Consider the following 12054-nt stretch of genomic DNA (forward strand, 5'->3'; position numbering starts at 1 on the left):
TGTCCTTTAACTGCTGAGTGGATAAACAAATTTTGATATATTCTTTTTTTTTTTTTTTTTTTTTGAGACAGAGTTTTGCTCTTGTTGACCAAGCTGGAGTGCAGTGGCGCGATCTTAGCTCACTGCAACCTCCACCTCCTGGGTTCAAGTGATTCTCCTGCCTCAGCCTCCCGAGTAGCTGGGATTACAGGCGCGTGCTACTACACCCAGCTAATTTTTTTTTCTTTTTTCTTTTTTTTTCTTTTTTAAATAGAAACAGGGTTTCACCATGCCAGGCTGGTCGTGAACTCCTGACCTCAGGTGATTTGCCCGCCTCAGCCTCCCAAAGTGCTGGGATTACAGGCATGAGCCACCACGCCCAGCCTCAATATATTCTTACAGTGGAATACTGCTCAGAAATACTGATGAATCTTAAAAACATGATGGTTAGCAAAATAACCTTGGTATAAGGAATACATACTCTATGATTCCATTATATGAAATTCTAGAACAGGCAAAACTATAGTGAAAAACAATCAGATAAGTGGTATCTGGGGTAAAAAGTAGGGGGAGATTGATTGGGAACGGGCATGAGTGAACTTTCATGGTTAAGGTGATGTTCTGTATCTTGGGGTAGTAATTATATGGTATATACATATGTCAAAACTCATTGTTTTGTTTTATTGTATGTAAGTTACACCTCAATAAATTTGATAAGAATGAATTAGAGTGAATACATGTTAAATGAAAACAATTTGAGTTAGAATGTTACTTTGCATGATATTGCTGTATTCTGGTATTCTTCATAATGAATATTTTAGACTGCATATGGCAGAAATGGATATTTTAGGGTCATCATTGGCTTCTTATTTATAATATAATAGTTCTCAATCTTCTGGTAAAAAATAAAAAATGAGATAATAATAATCCTTGGTATTTTTGATAAAACCTCTGTATATGCATTTACAAATAAAGGCTGATTTTCATGTATTAATTTATAAAGATGATGGTCAGTTCATTTCAGGTTTCTCCTAACTTGCCCAGTGATTCTCTACAGTTTCTTAACTTTATTGGACTTTTTTTTTCCATATTGTTAAGGTTTTTCTTTCTTTTTTTTTTTTTTTCGAGACGGAGTCTCGCTCTGTCACCCAGGCTGGAGTGCAGTGGCCGGATCTCAGCTCACTGCAAGCTCCACCTCCCGGGTTTACGCCATTCTCCTGCCTCAGCCTCCCAAGTAGCTGGGACTACAGGCGGCCACCACCTCGCCCAGCTAGTTTTGTATTTTTTTAGTAGAGACGGGGTTTCACCGTGTTAGCCAGGATGGTCTCGATCTCCTGACCTTGTGATCCGCCCGTCTCGGCCTCCCAAAGTGCTGGGATTACAGGCTTGAGCCACCGCACCCGTTCTAAATGGGAGGGCGTGCTGCATGGGCCGGGAATCGAACCTGGGCCTCCCGCGTGGCAGGCGAGAATTCTGCCACTGAACTTTCAACTCTAAACTTTTATGTTTCTGGAATGAATTTGTTGAAGTAATCATCTTTTTAAATTAACTGATTTATTTATTTATTTATTTAATTTTTGAGATAGGGTCTCACTCTGTCACTCAGGCTGGAGTGCAGTGGCTCAATCATGGCTCTTTGTAGCCTCGACCTCCCTGGGCTCAAGCCATCCTCCTACCTCAGCCTCCTGAGTAGCTGGGATTACAGGTGTGCTCCCACACTTGGCTAGTCTTTGTATTTTTTTTTGTAGAGGCAGGGTTTCACCATATTGCCCAGGCTGGTCCTGAACTCCTGAGCTCAAGTGATCTGCCTACCTCGGCCTCCCAGACTTCTGGGAGTATAGGCATGAGCCACTGTGCCAGCCTGAAATAATGATCTTCTTTTCTTTTCTTTTGGTTTTATGAAACCTAATAGAGCTAGAGCATCGTCAACTTCCAGAACATTTTAAATTTTATTTTTTCATTTATATTTGACTTTGTTCCAACTAAGATTTTAATTCATTTATAAGATGCGTACAATAAAACATTAGAAAGTAAATTGGAACCATGTAAGAAAAAAGACACAAATAAAACTAGGAAAGTGGCATGGAGCTAGGAGTGAAGTTGCTGCTCAGTTTACATGTATGAAGTTCTATATGGACTTAAGCTCCTACTTCAATCATTTATCGTATGACTTGTACAAGTTGCCAAACATCTTTAATATTCATTCATATTTGTAGGGAAAAAGGATGAGTAATATATATCTTTAGTGTATAGAACATTACAGGCACTCAGTAAGTAGTCCTTTTTTTTTGCAGAAGTCGGGGATAGGAAGACGGGTTCAAATTCTGACTTCAGCAACGTTTGCCAGCCAGATTGATTTTGGCCAGATTCATAGGATAGCATAGTGTTTATAATACGGACTTTGGAGCCAGAATCTCTGGGTTCAAATACTTGCTGTACCATTTTATTGTTACAAGTCCTTAACCTCTCACCTCAGTTTCAATTATATAAAATAAAATAACATTTATTATATATTTCATAAGGTTGCTATGAGGATTAAATATGTTAATAAATTAAAATAGAAGTGTCTGATAGCATTTACTAAATGTTTCATTTACTGAATTGTTTCATTTACTCCTTAAAACAACTCAGCTCTACTCTCGGAGCTGTTGCTTGCAGCTCAGAGTTGTTATAAGGAATAAATGAAACAATAAAGTACTTAACGTAGTGCCTGCCACATAATAAGATACCACAAGCTACTAATTACTATTTTTGTTATGCATTGTCTGAAGATGAGTCACAAAGTTGGTTCTTAACTTTCAGGTAACTAATAGTGAAGGGAGAAAAGCAACCACTTAAAGAATTTATAGTCCAGGCAAGGTGGCTCACACCTGTAATCCTAGCTCTTTGGGAGGCAGAGGCTGGCGGATTGCTTGAGCTCAGGAGTTCAAGACCAGCCTGGTCAACATGGCAAAACCCCATCTATAGAAAAAATTTGCAGGGTGTGGTGGTGCGGGCCTATAGTCCCAGCTACTTGGGGGACTGAGGTAGGAGGATTGCTTGAGCCCAGGAGGTTGAGGCTGCAGTGAGCCAAGATCGAGCCACTGCATTCCAGACTGGGTGATAAAGTGAGACCCTGTCTCAAAAAAAAAAGAATTTATAGTTTCCAAGGTAAAACAAACGACCTGCTTAGGAAAACACAGCTGATTTTAACGTATTCTGAGGAGCACAATTTGTCTTGCTGGTACACTTGAAGAAAACATCTTACTTCATATTTAAGGGTATTTTTAATGTGAATAGTCAAAATAATTTATAAAAGTGGCCTTTGGGGTCCAGATTGATGTGTTCTAGGTATGAGCCTCTGTGATCGGCCTTAATTCAAGGATAGATTTTTGAGGGGCTGGAGGAATGGATTGAACTTTAGGAATTTCTCTATGGATATTGTTTCTCTTCTCTGTACTTTTGAAATGGCAGTGAGTGAGGCTGGCATTGGTAGGTGATGCTCACACTTATGCACTCCAGTGATAACTTTCCTCAAGTTCAAGACTATTAGTTTTGGAAAATTTCTGCATAATTTTCTTGAGTTTTAAAATTATATTTGCAGTTAAAAAATTTATTTATAGTTGTGAAATACCAAATCTGAAGTTGTATTTTAATACTCTTTAAGCTATAGAAGTCAGTTCAACAGTTGATTTTTCCTTAGTACTAAACATTTTTATACCATAGTGTAAAAAATGAGAAATTTGGAATATCTCACTTCTATTTACTATGTTAAATGCTCCATTCCTTCTCTCCACCTGGCACACCGACACGAAAACAGATTTTTGGAAAGATGTTATAGGGTGGAGTGTGTTAAGAGATGAACTGGGCATGGGGGCTCACGCCTGTAATCCCAGCACTTTGGGAGACCAAGGCAGGCAGATCACTTGAGGTCAGGAGTGTGAGACTAGCCTGGCCAACATGGTGAAATCACGTCTCTACTAAAAATACAAAAATTAGCTAGGTGTGATGGTAGGTATCTGTAAACAGCCTGGCTAACTCACAAGGCTGAGGCAGGAGAATTGCTTGCACCTGAGAGGTGGAGGTTGCAGTGAGCCAAGATCGCACCACTACACTCCTGCGTGGGTGACAGAGCAAGCCTCTGTCTCAAAAAAAAAGGAGATGAGTAAGAAATCTGACCCAGAGGCTGGCAGAGTGGCTCACTTATGTAATCCCAGCACTTTGGGAGGCAGAGGCGGGTGGATTGCTTAAGGCCAGAAGTTCAAGATGAGCCTGGCCAACATGGCAAAACCCCATCTCTACTAAAAATACAAAAATTAGCTGGACATGGTGGCACAGGCCTGTAGTTCTAGCTACTCAGGAGGCTGAGGCAGGAGAATTGCTTGAACCCAGGAGGTGGAGGTTGCAGTGAGCTGAGACTGAACCACTGCCCTCTAGCCTGAGTGAGACTCTGTCTCAAAAAAAAAAAGGGAAAAAAGAAAAATAAATCTGACCCAGTAAATCCGAAGGGCTGTTCTTTATTCCCCAGATAGGCTTACTGGGGAATACTCTTAGAATTGAGAAAAAAAACAGCCCTTTGGATTTAAAAGCTAAAAACTCAGCTCTACTGTCAGCAATATGACCCTCACTCTTAGGGATACTATGATAATTGCCATAGTATTTGTTAGATTCCAGTTAAATAATTGATGTGAGGGTATTTTGGCAGGGAAGCCCTCTGTAACAATGTGAGATGTGAAATTAGCAAAAATAACTCATGCAAAATGTAGACTTTTTAAAAAGTCAGAAAGTTTTTGTAACTTGATTAAAGGAAAGGTTCAGATGAAATGAATGTGGGACATCAGAGTGCCCTAATATTCTTCTTCTTAGAAAGGATGTGTTTTCTTTCAAAAGGGAAGCTCTGTCAAGGAAATCTGTGTATGTGATCTTTCCACCAGCAGCTAAGTTAACTTTGTAATATATTTAGGCAGTGTAGCTTTCATGTTTGGAATTTATTTAAACCATGTCAATATTTAAGTCAAAATGATCATAGATATTTTAGCCATATTCTAAAATATATGTGTTCACATAAATAATATATATACAACATAGTGTATATAAGTATATACACATTTTCTTTTAGAATTCCAGAAAACATAAGGAAAATTAAAAACACAAAGTGTATTATTCTATAGAAATGGATATGCTGCAGGTTTCAGGGTTCATTGTGTCAAATCCTCGTTTACTGTGAATATACTTTTCATTTGAGGGAATGCTTTCCAGTTTTTCAGATTATTATCCTTTGGTTATCATTACTATGAAGTCTACTTTATAGATCACTTGTGGCAAATGTTAAATTTTATATTATCTTTCTCTTGCTTCCTGGAAGATTTTAATGTGCCTCTTCTAGATACTTGTTGAGATGTTTTTGGTAAACATGAACAGATTTTAATGTTAGCATAAGAACACGATGAAGAGAACTAACTAAGTGCTTACCAAAAAATTAGCCATGTAATATGTATTTCAAAATCATACATAGGAGAATACCTCAGACTTGTGAAGTTTCTATTAAGTCTGCAGCACCGAGCTGCAGGGAGTATAAAAATGAATGTTGAGATGAGAGTCTACTAGCGAGTCTCAGTATTTCACAGACATACATTTAGTAATTCTAAATCAAGTTAGATATTTGTCAGTTCAGTAGGCCAGTAATGACCCAAATGCTATGGGAAAGTTGTTCCAGAAGGGAGGAAGAAACCCTTTTCTAACCGGGGACTTTGGGCATGTTTCTTAGGTAGGGTAAGAGGGATTTTACTGGGCTTAGAAGAATGGGTTTGGCTTCAAAAGACAGCTTTGAGAAAAGATGGCATTTAGGCAGGAGGTGCTTAAATAAGAGCGCCAAATGAAGGAAGTGGAAGGTATATTTGGAGAATAGTGAGCAGAACAGTTTGGGTGAAATATGAGAACTGTGGGCTGGAGGAATAGAAACTGGGGGGTTGAAGTGGGTTTTGGCCTAGGTTGTGGAGGGCTTTGAGTGGCAATCTGAGAAATCTGGATTCTAATATTTCTTCTTCTTTTTTTTTTTTTTTTTTTTGAGACAGTGTCTCACTCTGTTGCCCAGGCTTGAGTGCAGTGGTGTGATCTCAGCTCACTGCACCCTTGCCTCCGGGTTTCAAGCAATTCTCCTGCCTCAGCCTCCTGGGTTGCTGGGACTACAGGCACCTGCCACCACACCCGGCTAATTTTTGTATTTTTAGTAGAGACGCCGTTTCACCAAATAGGCCAGACTGGTCTCGACCTTGTGATCTGCCTGCCTCAGCCTCCCAAAGTGCTGGGATTACAGGCGTGAGCCACTGTGCCCAGCCAGTATATTTTGTTTTTGCATTAAACTTTAATAATACAGTGGTTATTATCCATTTATGTTTACATTGGTATGAAATATGAGAAAAATCAGATAAGACACTCCGTATGGTTTCAGTTAAAAAATTCTTTGAGTAGCTTAGAATAGAACTGATGAAAACTTTGGCCTGAAGTATAGCTTTTTGTTTTTCTTTTTTTTTTTCTTTGAGACAGTGTCTTGCTCTGTCACCCAGACTTGGGGGGCAATGGCGCATTATCTTGGCTCACTGCAACTTCCACCTCCCAGGCTCAAGCAATTCATGCCTCAGCCTCCCGAGTAGCTGGGATTACAGGCATGCGCCACCATGCCTGGCTAGTTTGTATATTTTTAGTAGAGACGGGTTCCCTGTGTTGGCGAGGCTGGTCTCAAACTCCTGACCTGAAGTGATCCACCCACGTCGGCCTCCCAAAATGCTGGGATTACAGGTGTGAGGCCCCACGCCCAGCCTGAGAAAGGACAGCTTGTTTTGGAGACAGAGTCTCACTCTGTTGCCTAGGCTGGAGTGCGGTGGTGCCACCTGGCTCACTGTAACCTCTGCCTCCTGGGTTCAAGTGATTTTCCTGCCTCAGCCTTCTGAGTAGCTGGGGCTACAGATGTGTGCCACCATGCCTGGCTGATTTTGTATTTTTAGTAGAGATGGGGTTTCACCATGTTGGCCAGGCTGGTCTTGAACTCTTTACCTCAGGTGATCTGCCCGCCTTGGCTTCCCAAAGTGCTGGAAGAAAGTATAGCTTTTGAGCATCAGTTAATGATGTAGAGACAGAAAACACATGAAACTGAAGAACATTTTATAAAGCAGCAGTATATCATTTGCTTTGTCACTTTGGAGTCTCTTTTATCTCAGTTTCTCTCCCAGGGCCAGTGCTAGCCTACATATATTTGGTACATGCATTCTAGATAGACAAGAAGTTCAGCAACTTTTGGAGAAAGATTTTTCTGTCTTGCTTCTTGCTGTTTGGAAATGTTATGAATCTCAGCTGAGAGTAATTGGAATAATCTGTGCTACCATCCAGACTGGCAGTATGTTTCAAATAGCCCTGAGTGTAGCAGGAGCCACCACACAAAGCCATTTCAGGATCATGCACACAGTCTTTTCAGTTAATGAGATGTAGTTTTCAAAGGCAGTGAATGTTCAGTAACAACACCACCAAAATTTTACTAAATTAAAAGAGTTTCTTGAAAATGCTTTTCATAATTTTCACAATGGGGCAGATGATTTGATGAATTAATTTTCTTACAAGGTCAATGTCCCCTTAATCTCTATAGCTGGAACTGGTAACTTTTAAATGCAGTATGTTGCAGAGTAATTTCCTCATATTCGTAGTTCATACATGTATAATACACACACTGTTTATATGTATATACATACTGCTTTTATCTAGTTCTTTATGATCCTTCCCTTCTCTCCCTTCTCCTCCTCCTCCTTCCCTCCCCCTTTCATCTTCCCTCTCTTCCTCCCTTACTCCCCCCTCTTTCCTTTCTGTTAATGTCTTTTAAAAAATTGCCACTTAATATTTAAGATGTGATTATTTAGAATAATAACTCTTCTTTCCTTAAGGATTAATCAGTTCTTTGAAGTGCTCGGAGCTTTTCGTATGAAAAGCATAATATAAGTGTGTTGTCAGTATTGTCATAATGGTAATGATGTCCACATCAATTAAAACCGTCTGTTTTCATCCTGATTTTCTGTTATGTGGTTCTTAGGTTCAGAATTTAACATTACGCAGCCAGAAGTTGGGTGTATTATCTAGCTCACAGAATGGTCCACCAAAAAGCACTAGTCAAACTCAGTCATTGACAATTTGTCATAACAAAACAACAGTGACCAGTTCTAAAATCAGCCAACGAGATCCTTCTCCAGAAAGTAATAAGAAAGGAGAAAGCCCAAGTCTGGAATCACGAAGCACAGCTGTCACCCGGACATCGAGTATTCACCAGTTAATAGCACCAGGTGGGATAAAACTTTCGTTGAAAATAGTTGTATTATTCATTTTCTTAGCAGACAGAGCAAAACAAAGGATGTTGATTACTTGAACAGGAGTGACACCTTTAAAACATTTTAGAATGTGAATTTTATAAATTTAATCTTAATGTGTAGCTTGAAGAGAGACAAAAAAGCCCAACAGATAAAATAAATTGTAACAGTATAATAGGTTTTTTAAAATCAAATAACATTTGATTAACATCTTTAAGTGCTGGTCTCTCCTTATATTGATAAAACCTTTTAGCTTTAAAAAAAAGATTTGCCTGTAGTTTATTTAATATACTTCAGTGGGATAATTTTTAAAGCTTATAAAAAAGCAGTATACTATTTTGTTTAAAGTTGTTATCAGTGGGAGAAATTTGTCGCTTTGAAACACAGAACTATGCATAATTATTTTCCTTATGTTGTTGCCTTTTTCTGTCTTTGATTTCATCTCTGAGAGGATCATCTCAGGCAATGAACTGAGTCATTGTCTTTCTTCTCAAGCTTTGAATTCAACCTGTGCATCCTTTACTTTATCCAGATAATCTTGCCTCATGGTTCTCATACTGAAAATGTGGGGGCCGTCTAGAGTGACCTTGCTGCCTCTCTATTCATCTCAGAATTTCTCAGGATTGAACTTTCTTTACTTTTAATAAGATAAAGAGTTACATGTATTCTTAAACTTAGCACCATTTGCCCCTGTTGTTGATCCTACCTTTTTTTTTAAACCTTCTTTAGTACTTAATTGTTAGAGCACCTTTTATCTTCTCATACTAGACCGTTTCCTTTGTTTCTCAACCATAATTAGGTCTCCCTTATTCTTAATGTATCTGCATGTTTTTCTAAATCACTATAACTGTAGCTTATTTGAGTATGTGTGTGTGTATGTGTATGTGTGTTGCACTGGGCTAGACACCTTATAAATGTTTCATTAAAAAAAAAAAATTCTGGCCGGGTGCAGTGGCTCATGCCTGTAATCCCAACACTTTGGGAGGCTGAGATGGTGGATCACTTGAGGTCAGGAGTTTGAGACCAGCCTGGCCAACATCGCGAAACCCCATCTTTACTAAAAATATAAAAATTAGCGGGGCATGGTGGTGTGCACCTATAGTCCCAGCTACTTGGGAGGCTGAGGTATGAGAGTTGCTTGAACCTAGAAGGCAGAGGTTGCAGTAAGCCAAGATTGCACCACTGCACTCCAGCCTAGGTGACAGAGCAAGACTCTGTCTCAAAAAAAAAAAAACAACTTCCTTTGTTCCAGCAACCTCATTGGGGAAGCATCTTTTTTCTGTCCTTTTATAACGCTGCTTTACTTTTTAAAGACTTGTTTTACACTTAGGTGTAAGTGTAAAATATTCCACTTAAACCTATTTCACTTCTCATGTTTCCTGTGTTAATATTGCCAGCATTATCTACATCACTGAATCTCAAAACTGTGGAATTGTCTGATTACCCTAGTTAGAAATTTCTCCTCACTCTGAACTTGTATGGTCCCTTCTGGTTCTTTTTGTTTTATAGTTATTTGTATACTGATCTTAGCTTCTCTGCTAGATAGTAAGCTCCTTGAGGGTAGGATAATAATATTGAGCATTTATGTATGTGTGAGGCACTGTGTTAGTACTTTACATTAACTCTTTAATCCCTTTTTAGATTCACCTTTTCATCTTTGTATCTTGACAGCGCTAAGTTGTACCTTGTATGTACTTACCTATATTAGGTGGGAGGTACATATTTGTTGGATTAATAGTTCATTTTTTTCCCCACTTGTATTTTAGGAATTATTGCAGTCTTTCTTATTGGTACTAATTAGGTATCACTATGCTTAGAATTGTTAAATGTGAATCTTATGTAAGTAGGCTTTGATATAATGTATAAAGTAATAAATATATTCATAGTATAATTAGACACTTTTTTTTTTGTAAACCTCTGTGTGCTAGGCGGTGCTCTCTGTATGGCATAAAAGCTGGGTTTTTACACTACTATTTTTACACTACTATTCTGAGCCTCAAACCAGCATCCGGCCAGTTTTGACAGTCAGTGTGGAGCAGTGGTGACCCATGGTGCTTAGAATGACTGCTCAGGGACAATTTCTAGTGATTCCTGAAGTTTTGATAAATTATAATGAAGGGTAGGTTAGTTTCTTTCCAAAGAGAATGTTACTTTCAGAGAAAACTGGGAACTATTTCAGGGTTAGTTCAAGCAAGGAGATCTAGTTTTGGATTTTTCAGTCCCCCTTAACTCTCAATACCTAGTTCTGAATTGCAGCTTATTCCCTCTTTCATTAATAGTGTGATAATATGCTTGTAGTTTGCGTTCCTCTGGTGGTCAATATCTTGTGTAAGTATGGAGGAAACCAGTAAGCCAAAACCACCAGAGTCTCAGGTCAGTTTTAATTCCAAATTCAGATCTTACGTGTATTACCCAAACTCCAGTTTTCCGTGATGTTGATTGGAAACAAAACCACTCAGAAAATCCTAAACTACTTAAAAGTTTCTTAAGCCTTACACTGCAGTTATTCAAAGCCATTCATATCTTCTATTAAGGCTATAGCTATATTTTTCACCTTTTTAGTTTTTCTGCTTTTATTGGTAAGAAGTTAATCTCGGCCTGGTGCAGTGGCTCACGCCTATAATCCCAGCACTTTGGGAGGCTGAGGTGGGCAGATCACAAGGTCAAAAGATCAAGACCATCCTGGCCAACATGGTGAAACCATGTCTCTACTAAAAATACAAAAATTAGCCAGGCATGGTGGCGCGCGCTTGTAATTCCAGCTACTCGGGAGACTGAGGCAGGAGAATCACTTGAACCTAGGAGGCGGAGGTTGCAGTGAGCCGAGATCACACCACTGCATTCCAGCCTGGCAACAGAGCGAGACTCAAGTCTTTAAAAAAAAAAAAAAAAAAAAAAAAGTTAATCTGAAGCTAAGATATTTTGAGAGATTCTAAATTGATTATTTGTCCTCAATAAGAAAAATGTTCCTTCAAGTCATTTTAAATGTAAAACAATCTACTTGTATTCTAATGTAGTGTAGTCTAATAATTATCGTAGTGTACATGGATATTGTTTTCTTATATGTATTTTTAGGGTGCTAAAGTAACTTGGTTTTCTTTATCATTTCTTTTTGAAGGTGGAGTTTCCACTTGATACTTAGTAAATTCTATTTTTAATATATAAAATAAGGTCAAACTTTAAATGTCTGGAAATATGAACTGTATTAGAGGTGAAGTTTTTTTTATCACAGTTTTTAGAGATTTTATGAAACTAGTTTAATTGGAAAAATATATACTGTTTTTTGTAGACATTAATTCATTGTGTAGTGAGAAGGTCCTGTATTAATTAATCTGCTCCAGCTGCCCTAACAGAATTACTATAGACCGTGGCTTAAAGAGCAGAAATTAATTTTCTCACAGTCCTGGAGGCTGGAAAGCCCAAGATTAAGGTCTGGCAATGTTCAGTTTCTGGTGAGGGCTCACTTCCTGGCTTGCAGATGTCCTCACCTAGCCTTCTCTTGAGTGTGTGGTGGGTGGAGGGAGCAGAAGCTCTCTGATGTCTTTTCTTAAAAGGGCACAAACCATGTCATGTCGGGGCCCCACCCTATGACCTCATTTAACCTTCGTTATTTCCTTAGAGGCCCCATCTACAAATACACATTGGGAGTTAGGGCTTCAGCATATGAATTTTGTCCCACACTCAGTCCATAGCAGGGCCCTAGACTCAGTTAGGATCATAGGTTCTTTTAGACCTAACGCTGTCCTTA

The 12054-nt window shown here is 38.8% G+C and overlaps 1 protein-coding gene across 3 annotated transcripts in view; it reads left to right on the forward strand.

Annotated features, from left to right (window-relative positions):
* The window catches only part of PHC3 (polyhomeotic homolog 3), an 89572-nt gene that overhangs the window by 39193 nt on the left and 38325 nt on the right, over window positions 1-12054 (forward strand). For all 3 annotated transcript variants that reach the window (XM_025375573.1, XM_025375571.1, XM_025375572.1), the window contains one exon: window positions 8036-8282. In XM_025375573.1, the coding sequence (XP_025231358.1) occupies window positions 8036-8282 (247 nt within the window). The remainder of the gene's footprint in view (window positions 1-8035; window positions 8283-12054) is intronic.

This window comes from Theropithecus gelada, chromosome 2, assembly GCF_003255815.1.
Source record: "Theropithecus gelada isolate Dixy chromosome 2, Tgel_1.0, whole genome shotgun sequence".
Lineage (NCBI taxonomy): Eukaryota > Metazoa > Chordata > Mammalia > Primates > Cercopithecidae > Theropithecus > Theropithecus gelada.